Source organism: Lepidothrix coronata, unplaced genomic scaffold (assembly GCF_001604755.1).
Source record: "Lepidothrix coronata isolate B3197 unplaced genomic scaffold, Lepidothrix_coronata-1.0 Scaffold4, whole genome shotgun sequence".
NCBI lineage: Eukaryota > Metazoa > Chordata > Aves > Passeriformes > Pipridae > Lepidothrix > Lepidothrix coronata.
In genome coordinates, this window is record NW_016690184.1 from 10,642,438 (window position 1) to 10,658,512 (window position 16,075).

The 16,075-nt window shown below is 35.8% G+C and overlaps 1 protein-coding gene across 1 annotated transcript in view; it reads right to left on the reverse strand.

The window, feature by feature from the left end:
* The window catches only part of RNGTT (RNA guanylyltransferase and 5'-phosphatase), a 174,203-nt gene that overhangs the window by 84,390 nt on the left and 73,738 nt on the right, over positions 1-16,075 (reverse strand). The window contains exon 11 of the mRNA XM_017825292.1: positions 6,471-6,539. Within this exon, the coding sequence (XP_017680781.1) occupies positions 6,471-6,539 (69 nt within the window). The remainder of the gene's footprint in view (positions 1-6,470; positions 6,540-16,075) is intronic.

Here is a 16,075-nt window from a genome sequence, read left to right on the forward strand (position 1 = left end):
TGGTGTTTAAGTTAGCATTTCTGCTGTTACTGTTTCTTAATTTTCTATTTTTCTGCTTTTAAAAAAATACTAGAAAACAAATCACCTCAAGACAGGAAAGACAAACTTGAATCGGTATAAGAATTTTACTTGTATGGTAACAGAAAATCTCTCAAAGAAATGCTCTGTATCACTAATAAATTTGAGTATGTTCATAAAGCAGATAATAGAATGGTGTATTTGAGATAGGACTAGTTATTTAAGAGATGAATTGCAAGGAACATTGCCATGGAAATTGAATACAACAACTATTCATAGGCAAAAAAGAGTTGCAAAGCTCAGTGGCGTTTCAGGAGACTGACAGCAAGTTCTCTGTCAAAGGAAAACCTACAACTGCACAAAAAGACATGACAACACACATAAAAGCACACTGACATGACAGCAGCATATCCTGACTAGTAACAGATTCAGTCATGAACATTCCTCTTACAGAAGAAATCACGTTTAGCAAAGAGATATTCTAAAGATACATAAGAGGTTTCAGTAGTGTGGATCAGCAGTAAGACTGATGAAAATTTTTCTCTCCAGATTCTCCTTCCTTCTGCTGCAAACTCTAGAGAAAAACAAAATCTTAGCATCTGTTCACAAGTTGTATTTGTGTTCCCTGGTGCAGAGTGATAGGACTTGTGGGAACAGTTCAAAGCTGAGCCAGGAGAGGTTTAGACTGGACATCAAGAAGCATTTCTTTACAGTGCATTTCTTTACTTCAAAAGGCTTCCTAAAGAGGTGGTTAATGCCCCAAAGTTGTGAGTGTTTAAGAGGTTTTTGTACAATGCCCTTAACAGCACGCTTTAACTTTTGGTCAGCCTTGAAGTGCTCAAACAGTTGGACTAGCTGATCGTTGTAGTCTCTTCCAACTGAAACAATCTATTTCATTCTATTGTATTCCACTGCCTCCAATCTTATATGAATCAGCGCAGAATTAGAAAGCTAAATCCAGAAATTTATATATTTCTTAGAAGCAAAAATCTAAGTTATCATATGATTCTTCCTAAGCCTTTATAGATCAGCTTTAGTATTGACACTATATCTGAGACTATCTAAAGGCATTACTTGCTATTGCAGTAGAAATATGTAACAAGAATTGATGCCTCATCACTGGTAAACAAGATGTCTGAGTTTCAGAAATAAGCCAGCAACTGGCTTGGCCTATGTCTAAAAATTCACAGACCATTTGATAAAACGTATACTATGGAAGAAAAGGTTTATCAATTATATAGAGTTATTTAGGAAAAACTGGCACTGCATAATGAAAAAAATAATGGAGATACTTTATTTGGTGGCATCTATTGGAGATATTTAATTCAGTGTTAACTTCAGTGACTTTGGGTGAACTTTTACAGAGACAGAAAATAATACAGCCTATTATACAATGGGAATAGCACAAATAATTAACAGGCAATCAAGCATTTCAGATCACTACTAAGTCTGCCAAGGGAAGGGGAGGAAGATATATTAACAACTCATGCAATATTAGTCAGTTATAAAAATCTGTCCATTATTCTTTCATTTTAAAGGCTAAGCTTTATATTAGCATTCAGTATGAAAAGTTATATGTTAAATAACTCGGCAATTCTTTAAAATAACATTTATCCTAGAAGAACAGAGCTTAGCAGCTGCCCTTCATCCTTCCCTGTAAAAATCCCAAATCCACACAACTGGACTTAATTCCACATCCAAAATAAAAGCAAGAAGTACCAAACAGAAATCAGACTGAGCCAATGCCAAAACATCACAGAGCTCAGGAGGCAAAAACAGAACAAAAGATAATAAATTGTGATACAAGCTTAGCACAGATGTTCAAAAACTGTCCTTAGGCCTTCCTAACTGATGGCCAGCAAGCCATCTTTTAGTTGGCTAGAGTAAGAAAATAATTCCTACATGCTTCTGGGGAAAAGCAGTAGTTTAAGCCAGAAAGAAAGCTGGTTATTAAGAAGAGATTACTAGCATAAAAATTAGACAATCTGAGATGTCTAGCAAAGGTATGATTTACAAGGCAGACAATAAAATTAATTTCACTGATGAGTGAGCATAGGTCAGAAAGCCAATTCTGCCATCAGAAGAGGCCATTTCTAAGATTTTCATTAAAAACACACAGGCTGGCAAACTGAAGTGTTCTAAAACAAATGTAAGAAGTTTGCTGTTTTGAAGTAACCTTTCAAAAAAAAAGGACTGGAAGTTTCCAGTCTTTACACAAGCACTCAGAATCTGTGAATAAGGCATTTGGATTTTACCTTCAAACTAATTCACTCATTGTCTGAGGCATGATCCCAGAGTGAAGCTTTCTGCTGGCCTGTTTCACTCCTAATTAGCCCTTAGCTTTGGTCCCTGCTCTGCTAACCTGGTACAGGGGTCAGAATTCTGATCAGATGGAACAGAGCTGACTTAGGCATATGGGAGTTATAGCATCTTAAATGGATAGAAAATGATGCAGGGAAAAGAAGTGTTAGGAAGAAGTAACATAGATAAATCAAAAGGAATGTGGGAAACAGGTTGATGGATAAAGAGAATGCATGAAAAGGAATAGAGGAAAGGAAAAGAATACAAAGGGAAGAAGAGAAATAATAGTAAGAAAACATTTGGGAGTTGTTAAGAGTATGGTAGGAGGTGCATAAGAAGCACACATCACATTAAATTACCTACAAAGCATTCTTAAATCATAAACTAGGCAAAAGACTCCATCACTTCCACTAAAAATGCTCTTCTCACGATATGTGAAAGCTTTCAGACTGAAAAGAGAGGAAGGGGGAAGAAGGAGGCCTCAGTCATTGCCTTGCTACTGTCACTTTGAAATTATGCACTTGTATACCCCAGGCAAAAACCAATATAAGGAACTTGAGTAACTGGTTAATTAGGTAGGAATAATACTGCTCAGTTAGCATGACCTTGCAAAATAAACTAACCTGCATAGACAGAGAACAATCTCCTTACTTATCATTGCTTCTACCATCACCAGTCACAGTGCAAAACAATTTCTGCTTCAGTATAAGAACCTGGCTATTCATAATATGAGTTTAGATAGAAAGACTAACAGAAGAAAATAAACCCTCTTATATCCAATTGAAAGCCTAGATGCAGAAGTAAAACTTTTTCACAAATCCCTTTTTATTAAAGCATGGCAATCTCTCAAAGCTGAACTAATACAGAGACACTTGATGCCAAATCTCTTCAAACCAAAGAGAAGAGTGAGAAAACCCAAAGCTCTTAGAGGCTAAAAGCATAATTCCTATTCACAGATCATTTGAGGTATTTTTATTACAAATCAAAACTAAACCACACTTAAAATCAACAAAATATTTTTTCTCTATCCATGTTGATTTCCAGTACAAGTGCTGCCTTATAGCTAGTGGGGAATATATCCATATACTCAGGTCTAGATACCTTTGCATAAGAGCACAGACCAAGGGAAACATCTCTGAATAAATGGGGTAGGTGAGAAGAGGAAACATAGAAAAGACTTTCAAACAGATTAAACTAATCAGGACGCTGAATATTTTTTATATTAAATAGCTATGTTCTGCATTTTGCTTCAACTATTAAAAATATGGAAAGTGTGGGTATTTAAAAAAAAAATTGCCTGTAAATGGTGACATTCCACTCATCTTCCTCTGCTGCCACTTAATCATTCTTTGTGATTTTGCTCCAATTCCTGTCTACTTTTGTGTTCATCTCCTCAGAACACACATGAGACTTCAGGAGCTCTCAAAAGGCATTCTTAAATTCCCTGATCTTCTAAAATGCAGTATCATTTCTGGTTTTTTTCCTATAAAATTCCTATCAATTATGTCAATAAAATAGTTGTTAAGAACTGTTTGCTTCTGGATTTGTCATGGTCTCTTCTCTTGAGACAAACTGGTTTCTACCTCAATCAACAAAAAGGGGTTGTTGTTTTCTCTGTGAAAAGTAATACATCATGCATTTAACTACAACAAAAAAATTATTTCAGCTAGTATTCTCAAGGGGTCATTTAAGCACTGTTATACTGTTGCCCTTGTATTGTTGTCTATTAATTTATTCCCTCTGTACCACATAAAATAAAAAAGCAGTATCAGCTATCTCTATCAGCCTCATCCTTTTCATACTTATTTCCCAATTAACAGGTCTACAATAATATCTTTTGGTCTAAATATATTATTTATATTTTTTGAACTACAAAAGTCATCACACTGAGAAAACTGCACATTGCTTCATCCAGGAAAATCAGTTTAATAACAGATGAAACAAACTCACATTCCATAAACTGAGAAATACTAAATTTTGAACATTAAATTAGACTAAACAAATATATTAAAGATGAAAAACCTTCATAAGCATCTTTCAAAAAGAAAATTAGGTTTCAGTTGGGTTATAAATTTTTCAGTATGTTAAATTAGAAAACACAAGTTCTAGAAACACAAAACATATCACATATTGATTTCCTGTAACAACAGCAAAAAGACATGTTCTTCAGAAAATCCATCTCAACTAGAAAAGGCAATTTCAAATTTATCTGTAGTAACTCTGCATAGCTTAACCTCTAATATTCAGGAAAGTGCTTCTGAGAAACCTTTACAAATTGCTTTAGATTTTAACAATATCATCAGGACTTCTTATGAAAGTATGAACTTCCTTTACCCTAGTAGTTTTGCTTTAAATTTGAAATAGCTATATAATAATAATAAAAAAAAAAGATATGTGGCCTCATTGCTCCATTGGTTTGTGAATAATCAGCTGACATAGAACTTGAAATAGAGAAGCTGATCGTATTTCCAGGTTGGAGTATCATCATTCCTTGGTAAGATCTACAATATAGGAAGTAGACCAGGAAAACTGTTTTAACTGGAAAACTAAATACATGTATTTTCCACAAATAACTGTAAGGATAGAAATATCTGCCAAATTTGAAATAATCAAAAACAATTCCTTATTTGATTCAGTCGACACTGGAGGGAAGGGATGCCATCCAGAAAAACCCTGACAGACCTGAGAGGTGGGCCAGTGCAAACATCCAAGTTCAACAAGGCCAAGAGCAAGATCCTGCACCTGGGTCAGGGAGAATCCCAAGCAAAGTATAAGCTGGGTGGAGAAAGATCTGGGGGTGTTGTTGGATGAAAAGTTCAACATTAGCCGGCAATGTGAGCCTGCATTCCGGAAAGCCAAACATATCCTGGGCTGCATCACAAGAAGCATGGCCAGCAAATCAAGGGAAGTGATTCTGCCCCTCTACTCTGCTTTCAGAGACCCCACTCACAGTGCTGGGTCTGGGTCTGGGGCCCAAACAAAGAAAGACGTGGACCTGTTGGAACAAGTCCAGAGGAGGGCCACTGAGACGATCAGAGGGCTGGAACACCTCTCCTACAAAGACAGACTTAGGGAGTTGGGGATATTCAGCCTGGAGAAGAGAAGGCTCCTGGGAGACCTTATAGCAGCCTCACAGTACTTAAAGGGTCCTACAAGGAAATGGAGAGGGACTTTTGACATGGCCATGTAGTGACAGGACAAGGGGGAATGGCTTCAAACTGAAAGACGGCAGTTTTAGATTAGATATCAGGAAGAAATTTTTTACTATAAGGGTGGTGAGGTTCTGGAACAGGATGACCAGAGAAGCTGTGGATGCCTGGAAGTGTTCAAGGCCAGGCTGAATGGGGCTCTTAGCAACATGGTCTAGCAGAAGGTGTCCCTGTGCCCTCCTGGCAGGGGATTGGAACTAGATTATCTTTATGGTACCTTCCAACCCAAACCATTCAATGACTTACAAGGTAAGAAAAAAATTCAGGATGGATGATGTTACAGTCATGATCTCTGCCAATAAACAACACACACTGCAGTGTTATTCACTGTATCAGACTCAACAGGACCAGTAATAGGATGGATGAGGCCATGCTACTGACCTCCTTTAAAGCCACCTGTGCAGCTTTAGAACCATTTACCTTTTTTTTTTTTTCTGGTTGTCTGCAGTTCTTCTGTTGACTTCTCCCTAGCTCACTCATATACCTTTATATTGGCAGACACGGCTCAAGAATTTATCATGCTTTAACTGCACTAAGACAACATAAGTCACAAATTTTAATGAAATTTTAATGTGTGAACATCCTTGAGAAAGCAAAATAATACAACAGCTCAAATCAGTGGTTGAAAAATTCATGGAACTCATGCAGTCATAGAAAAATCTTCCTTATTTAGCAGCACATCATAGTACATACGCTAAAAAAACATGAGCTGATTTCTGAAAACTACCACCATGGATTAATAAGAAGTCACACATACTACAAATGAGATAGCAACCAGTTGAATTTTAGTACTTTGAGGAACTGGAAAAGTCAGAAGCAACACTGCAAAGTTAATCCCGATCGAAAAAAAGATTAGTGAGTAGATGGGAGGATGAGTGGAGAGGGAGAATGAGAATTTCATCTGTGAATGAAGGGAGAAAAGTCTATTTTTACACTACTTACTCCTGTAGGCTGAAATATCAGTCCATCCACTTCATGGCTAACTTCTCTGGCAAAGTTTCCTTCCAGGAGCTGTAGAACAAAAGGGAAAGAAATCTTTTTTCCATAGAGCAATATTTCATTTGTGATGACTGCACATCAAAGCAGATTATACCCTTCTACTGCAAACGTTTGCTAGTAAACTCTACCCAGACTAGCACTTGGGAAATGCCAGCGTCAACAAAGTAGCAGTTCTTACAAGTTTTTACAAGGAATACTCAACACTAAAACGAGTTCAATTCAAGGAAAATGCCACTGTCCAAAAAGAAATACTTAGAAACCAAGATGGTTCTATACACTGAAAGATGAAGAAATATCAATTCTAACATAGGACACTGAAGTAATTTGTAGGCAAATTAAAAAATCCATTTGCCACTTTAACACACATGTAACACTTACTTTAGATTGACATTATCTACTGAAAAATATTTCAGGACATCATTCATGTTTCAGGACATTCATATTTGACAGATTTCCTAACGAGGGCATAACCCAGTAACACAGCTACACAACTATAAAACAACTCTCTGAATTAATTTGAATCTTGAATATTCTGTTCTACACTTTCAAAGACTGAATTCCAGACAGAGGTGAATACATCCATCAAGATGCATTTACTAGAGAAAAAATATCTAATTAAACAAACTACTGAAACCAGCTAGTCAACAGTTATGAGAATTAATTATATACTTCCATAATAAATTATGACCTGCCTAACGAAAAGCAAATAACCAAGAAGAATTACAGCTGATAAGTAACAGCAAAAATTAGGTGAATTACAAAAATACCTCTTTATTATTTCCAATTTATAATTTACTGTAGAGACAAAGAATCTGTCCTCAAGTTGTAGCTGCTTTTAGTAATATTTGAAAAAACTTTGATGTATAAGTAACCATACGGTGATAAAACATAGCAAATACAGAACTCAGTAAATCACAGTCAATTTTAAAAGCATCATTTTGGCCTGGTCTGCTAATTTTGTACTGTTTCCTCTCTAGAGTCCAACTTAATGACCCATTGATCAAATTATGACTAAATTATTCAAAGGAAGTCAGTAAAGAGCAAAAGTATGAAAGGAGTTGAGAATTAACATTTGTATCCTACTATGGGCTGTACAACTAAAAGTAATGCACTTATATGTTTTATGGATCAAAAGCCGATGCCCAAATGTTTCAAACAATAATAATCTAACATATTTCACTAAAACCCATAACCGCTTGCACAGAATGACTGATCATTTTGCTATTAAAAAAGAGCTTTTTTCTTATGCAGTCATGAGCATATTTGTGTCTATAGCTCCAACAACAAATAAAGCTCTCACTATTCAACATTTAGATACAACTTAATTGAAAAAAGCACACTACAAGAGTACTCTCAAGTGATAAAATACTTTAAGAATATTTGATTCTGAGTAAGAAATCACCCAATGAAACACTATTTTTCAGGAGAGAAAGCCTTTACTTGAAACTTGGAAGTTGTAACTCACGTGTACCTGTTGTTATTTTGAAATTTACAGTGGAAGCACACAGTGTAATGAATCTGCCACCAGATGTCTTCATAAAATAACAATAAAATGATCCAAATTCTTTCATAAATTCATTGTTAGTCTTTGCTTCATCAGAGCAATGAATGCATTGGAAAAATTCTTAAACAAATGCCAAAAAGTTTTAAAAAATGTGAGGTTTTTTAATTTCTACACAAGCAAAGTTTCTGTGGATCACTTGCAAGGTGACTACACAGTTCCAAAACTGACTGGCCAGTGAAAAATCTGTAATAAGAATACGCTTCAAACTCACAAAAACATGCAAAAACTATTTAATCAAATTCAAGTACCAAAACACCTCTCTGAATAATAATATTAATTAAGAACTATTTTAAAAAAAACCATAAACTTCAAATTAACTGAGACTATACTTTTTATAAATTTCTAGCTAGCTTATTAAAAGGTCCTAACCAAAGTGGCAAAGAGAAACAAATCACCTCTGTTTCTGCTTATTTGAAGTTATTAAGGGAGCTATAACTTGAGGACACAGTTACTTTGGTGTTGGTGCTTGTCATGGCTAGGCTTCGTGAACGAAGATTAAGGAAGGCTCTTCGTTGGACCTTACACAACTGAATTATGCATTCCTTCCCAAAATAAAACTTAAGAGTATAGAAACGAGCTTACACAACTGAATTATGCATTCCTTCCCAAAATAAATCTTAAGAGTATAGAAACAATTTTTTATTCTGGAGCATATGGAAAAGTATAACATTATTATTGTGCACCGTTTGGCCTGTAACTCTCTCCACTCTGGCCCACATGTAGTTTTAGAAAACTACATTAAAGCACTATTACAACTTGATAAATGGAGAGGAAAATATAAATTCAAAATTTACCATTTCAGAAATACATTCTGATATTCCTTTTCATTCACTACTTCACCTGAATTATAAAATGCAAGGGAATCCATCTCATCAAGCTGCCACCCAGTTTCAGACTAGAATATGTACTCAATTTGGAGATCCACACTGTTGTCACTCAGACAGCTCTTCCAAAGTGTCAATTAGATATCAAAGACAAAAGGGTTTTAAAACCAGAGCAAGCCTCAACAGATAACTACATTTCTTTGTACTCCCAGTTATTCTACTTTCGTTCTCAGTTATGCTACTTTCATTTTCATTAGGACAATTACATGTATAACACACTAGAAAGGAATTTTAACTAGAAAAGATTTGCAATTTGGGGGAGGGAAGGAAGGGATGGAAATTTTCTCTGACCTTCTTCTCATACAAATTTTCTTGAGAATTAAACTACTGGAAGGTTATATGTGAACAGTAGAATACATAGGCATTGAATACGGTATAAAGTTTGGAATTACAGGAAAATGAGCAGAAGAGGAATATTTGACATACAAGCAAGTATTCTGGACACTAAAAAATAGGGTTTTTTTTTGGTTTATGAACTTACAACGCAAATATCATGGTTCATCTTTTAAAAAATGTTGTTCAATATTCTACATGTTAAAATTTCTAATTAACTTGAACAGAACACTCTTTTAATCGGTGCCATGATAAATGGCACACCTGCTTGACTGGGATGACTGCCAGGGATCAGATAAAGTGCAATGCATCTCAATGATATTTTATAAAAGATGAGTAAGTGATGCATGTGAACCAGTTCTTCTGGCATCCAATTCCTTGTAGCCTCGTGGCATTTATTTCCACTTGTGTCCCCCTTTGTTCACTTATTGCAGTTTCCTGCTTCTCCGTGAACACTGCAATAAGCCATGTACTCGTACTATAGTTTATTATTTAAAACTTCTTACTTTTTAACAGAACTAAAAATTACTGCTACATCTAATAACTTTCCTCGAAGCAAAAGAATGGTATAATTGCATGGACTGAGTAGAGCTGTATGACGAGTAACAGTATTTATCCTTGCTCTTAAACCACTGAGATGAGGGGCAGCAGTATGTCACCAAAGCAGTACTAATTTCCTTCCCCTGACAAAAAAAAACCCAACTCACGGAAACGCAACACACTGTGAGAGTTATGTAAATTCCAAAGCATAATAATGACTCCACAAAGTCATACTGACTTTCTACAAAATAATTTGGCTACAGGCTTTGCATGCAACAATTATCAATCTCCTGTGTCACAACGGCAAATATTGCTATCCATTTTGTCCATATTCTGATTTCAAAACTGACATTGCTTGTTAGCTTCATAAAATACTTGAGGGTACAAAAGAAATCCCTTTGAATGTTATAATACAAGACAAACATATGTCCATTTTCCATGCTTTTTCAATTTCAGAACTGCTATATTCTTCATTCACTATCAAGTCAAGCTAGAGCAACTCTGCCTGCACCAGTCCCCATGCAGTTTTCCAGAGCCACCTTCAAATTACTGATCATCTCAACCTGTTCACTCTACGGAGAAAGCTGTGAAAGAGAACATAGTTCATTCGAAAGTACTAGTTACAAATAAACTACAAATCAAACCGTCAGCCAGGATGTAAAACACCTTCAGACATGAGTCTACTGTCATTCCTAACTTCCCAGAGTCAAAATCTTCACCAACTTTGGTTTTAGCCTGGCTTAAAGGACAGACCTCACCATGAGCTACAAAGTAATTCTCACATCCTGGCAACTGTTGAGTTTTATAAACATGAGGTCATAGATCTCTGCAGACACTACAGATTCTTTAAACTTACTACACAGTCTTCAGAAAAAGATTCACGAGTTCACCTTTTTTAAAAGAAAACAATTATTGTCTCTTTCCCTGCACTTCTCTAAAAGAGATGGACTATTCTGATTTTAAAATAGGATATCACTTCTCTTTTATTTCTACATTAATTTTTTTCATCTTGTTTGACAGTTTCTGTATTTTTTATTTTTACATGACAATCTCCTTAATAGCCCTGATTCATCTCAGTATACACTCTTCCATGAGCTCTTAATTATCCAAGTTCAATATAAAAATTATTTACTTTAAAACTGGTTGCTGATGTATTTAAGACATCCCAGAAAAAGTTTTACATCCAAAGTGAGTGGTACTTGTGTATATTTGAAGGCTTTCAAATATACAGTGGTTTAACAACAGTCAGTAAAAAACACCTGAATTTAACGTGTCTGCTATTAAGAGAAGTATTTTAATCGTATTTCTGCTAATTCACAAGATAGAATTTATCTCTATTGTTACACAAAGAAGTGTTTGAAGAAAGGATCTACGAATCACAAATCCAGCTGAAATCTGTATTTCTATTGGGTAACTCCCCCGGATTTGAGTTTTTAAAAAACAAAGAAACAAACAACTAAACACAGAAAAACTAAACCCCTTTTGAACAAAACTATTTTCCTTAAAAATCAGAATTGAAATCTGGATCTCCTCTGTTATGGTAGAAGAAAAATATTTTGAAAATAACCTACAACATAAATCTCATAAATCCTGATTCTGAATTACATCAGAAATCCTACAGAAAGATTTCTATGTTAAGGTCAGTTAAAACAATGTAAAAATAGTCTGCCTCAGATTCATCCCAACTATCATGTTTCCACTCCAAAAAATCAAAATGTATCAGGCAATGATGGAGCCATCATCCAAACTACTAACATTCTAAACTCCAGCTTTCAAACATTACATTTTGAAAAGGAGGTCTCCTGGAAAAGAATTAAGCATACTGTTGGTGGGATATAAGCTTCTGTTCAGGCTGCTTTGCAATGCTTGAAAATATTATCGAAAGGAGCTTAATGTCAGGTGAGGGAGGCTGGTCTTCTAAGCTATGGCTGTGGTCTCTGCTCCTTCCTTCTCACCAGAATCCATCCGGTTTCCCCTGTCCCGTAGCATCATGACTTTTTTGGTTTGGTTTGTTTCTAAAAGCAGAGTAGGTATCAAGAACTGAACAGCTGCTTTCAGTCTCAAAACAAAAAATACCATCTGAATGATTGTAAGCAGGGGAAAAGGTTTCATATATTACTTAAAAATAAAACTCAGAATCTCAAACTTTCCACAAATAAAAGTTGGGTAGTTCACATTTTAAGAGAAATAGAGCCCAAAACAAAGTGTTAAGAGAAGTTTTGATTTTGGTTCATTGACTGACATTACTACAAATATACGGTAAAATTTTCAAAACAGTCTTTAGTGAGTGTGGGGGATTCATGGTTTTTGGAATTAAAGGCAGCACATACCTTCTGAAAAATGGTGGGGGGGGAACCCAACAAACATACTTCAAACTGAATCCACACAGACTTTTATCTTTTTCATACACAGGATACCAATCACCTCACCCAGCACTGCATTACCAGTAAACCAGCTGACCTAAACAAACCTAATGTAAAGTAACAGTTTGGAGGCAGATGGGGAAGGATCAAAGACATACCTCTGGCAGTTCCACTATTTGCTTCTCTCCCTGCTCCAAACCAGACATAGCCTGGATCACCAGTTCAGACTAACTTTCAGACAGCTATGAGGATGAAACCCTCTCCTCTCCTGCATATTTAAGTTCCTCTTCAGGTGATACATTCAAGTGACAACTAATTTTTTTGGAAAATCGTGCAATCTCAAATTACTCCATGCTGTGATGGGAGAACCACAGTCTTCATTAAGCTGTCCAATGAAAGTACTGTATGTAATTAAAAAATTAATGCTTATTTCTCAGTAATTCTTTTCATCCTTCAACTTTTTTTCCTTGTTCCTCTATTTAGACACTGACCACAATATCTCTTAGAGGTTTTTTTAGTAAAAGGACTAAGCTTCACATTTCAAACATTTCACAAGCAGGTGTGATTCTTCAAATATTTCATTAATGTCTCATCAAAAGTAACAGATATCATTTTTTAATCAATTGAAACCATCCCATCTAGAATAGACAGAATATTCTCGAAGAGCCACAGCAGCAAGAAAAACATGCACTCTCTGTTTTCCTCCACGGGATTCTCCTTTCAAGGAGATCTCTGGATACAAGAGCACTTTTCAAAGTATTTCACCAGCCAATGGCTCATTACAGCTGGCTGCTCAACTCAAAAGAGGCTCCTTCTAAGTAACTGTGAAGGTCCTGAAATCACAGCCCATGGTCTCAGGAGTGTGACAACACTAAGTCATACAAGTAAAGATTTCTGCTTCAACATTAACATTTAATTCCCTCACAAAACCATGAGTAATCTCTCTCATTTATACAATTTCATGTTTTCCTCCAAATCACATATCAAAATGGTGAAGAGTAGATTTTTAATAATTTAACATGACTCAGTTTCCTTTGCATTAGTCTCATTTCCTAATCACAATATGATATGCTACGTTAGGTCAAAAAAATGAGGTAAAAACATTGTATCTTTACAGCAGGGTAAAGTCCAATTCTATAATGCATCCTCCATTATTCATTGTATTTGGCTATATTTATCTTAAAAGATTTTGCATTTTTGCTTGCTGGAAAACCAGCAAGAGGCAAGAAAGGAAATGCATCATGATAACAGAGTGCAGTCAGAAAACCACAGCTTATACTAAATGTCGTTAAGCTAATATGCTAAAAAAATAATCATGAAGTTATAAAGTATTTCCTGACCCACGCTAAAGGTCTAAAATATGCATAAGGAAAAGCAGGATCAAAAACTGTAGAAAATAAATTAAAAACTGAGCTCCCTAATAAGTAATCACTAAAAGAAGTGTCCTATGCTAATTAGGAATTAACACATGCTGAAGAATAACTGCTATGTTTTCAGTAAACCAGTGAAGTTATCTACTTTGCCCTAACTGCATAAGAAACACAAAGTATAAAATTCTCACTTGCTTATTACTTAAAAAGAAATTTCATACTCTTGGGCTGGAAAATCAGGGCTGGAAAACTGGATGAAAATCCTTTAGAAAAATTTATGCTCAAAGCTCAAATCCTAGCTTTCAAACAGCTATCCACTCAAGATGCTAATTCAAGATAAAAACAGAGAAAAGCTGCAAACTGTATGAATAAGTACATTTTGAAAGCCCTTGATGTCAACCAATAACAAAGTACTAAATAAGAAGAGAAAAAAGTAAACCTGAAAGGTTCACCTGTTTAACAAAATCCCAACTATTTTAAACTGTGTAATCGTGGCAACACCTGAATCACACTGTGATGAAAAATATACCAAATGACTGTGTAAGGACATGGGAATTTTTTTCAGATGATAAAATCTAAAAATACCTACTTTTTATAAAATACTATTTTATGGAAAGCCTTTCGGTTTGTTAATTTACTAGAAGTTCTGAAATCAATCATACTGAAAGACTAAAAATAACCTCTTTACCAAGTTAACTATACAGAACATATTGGTTCAAAATACATTAAAAACACCTAATTATTGCAATGGATTTGTTCCCTATAAGAATGAAAGCAGATAATGGCAGCAATGTGAGACTGATGTTCACTAATATGATCAAGAGACTAATTATTATCCACGAATCATTTGTAGCATTCAAAACTTGATTAATGTCAGGTCAAGTTTAACATGAGATAGGTTTTATTAGTAATGCTTGGCTATCCCACAGCTTGTCAGTGTACGTGAGTGCCATCTGTTAGGTGCAGGAATAGCCAACAGCCACAACAAAAACACAGTGGCTACAACTGGTCACTGAAATACAATTTAAGAATTCCATAAGAGAACTACACTAATAATTTTAAACACACTAAAGCAGAATCCAGCACAAAAGACCTGCTAAGGATGAGAAATTTGTAGCACAAAAAAGCGAACATTCAAGGTGTGTTTCTCTTATTTTAAAGCTTGACCAAAGGCATGTTAAGTAATACTGAATTTAGCTTCACAGACTGACCAGTTTCTACTAACAAAATTTTTCTTGCAAGAGGAATGTGCATAGCTTCCTCTCTACACTCCTTCATCAATCTTTAGCAAGCATTCCTGTATTGAGTACACTGCTTTTCTCTTTTGAACATCAGTCATGGTATTGAAATACATATGGTCCTAACGGCTCGTGCAGCAAAACACTGCTGGAAGACAGTGAACCTGAAATTCATATTCCACAAAAAAATATTTACTGACAGTTTTTTAATTTGTTCTAACTACAGATAATGGCAAGAAGAAATTCTTTCACAGTAGGCTCACTTGTTAGTATTTCCCAGCACTTTGTGGGTGGTCAGCTTTGCCAAGAGTCACCTCTCCCAGGTACAGCCCTTTGCAGCAGGCCAAGAATTCACCTGGGCACTTCCAGTGAACCTCCATGAGCTCTGCACTAGTAACAGTGTGAGCAGCAAGGCTGAAATAACACGAAGTGGCAACAGACAGGTGCATGCACAGAGAGGAAGGAAGGTGACCTAATTCTACCTGGGTTTGATCTGGCAACTATGTACTGTCCTCTGGTCTACAACTAGCTAGAAACTCAGCAGGAGCATTGAAACAAACATTTATTTACCTCATAGCTACAAAACCCCTCTCAGATGTATTATAAACATGTTCTCCTTTGATGGCCCTCCTGCATTCTAAGTGGATGAAGTTGAAAGGCTGTAGATTCAGCCACCACTAGCATTTGTGGTCCGCACTTCATCTCCAAGTGTTCTGTTTCCTGGCTAAGAGCATGACCTGCAGGGCTCCCAAACTCCTTGATCTCTTGATGTAAAAGCCAAATATTTTAAAGACTTGATACTAGGAGGCCACAGACCAAAAATAACATCATAATTCAAAGAACCAGAACTACTGTAAAGTGTCTTCCTCAACCACTGGCCCATTTAATTTCACAGTTGACAACTGACAAGGAACCAAACTACTAGTGATTGGTCATTAGCATTCTAACTAATGACACAACTCTTCATTATCTTTTAGAAGAGCAATTCTGTAGAAAAGTCTTTACTGGAGTTTATATATTCTTTCCAGAACCAGACGGCAACAGAAATTCCAGTTTATACGCATGTGATAAGGAATGAGCAACACCTTCAAGCACAAAAGCCAAAGAGATTCATCCCTTCTGTCTGCAACTTGCTTTGTGTCATGATTGATGCACCTCTGAAAAAAAACAAGTTACTCCACATGCCGGACTTTCAGAGCTTTCCTAGTCTCTACTAGAACTGCTGCAGTTTCACACAGGAGTGTTATAGTCTGCTT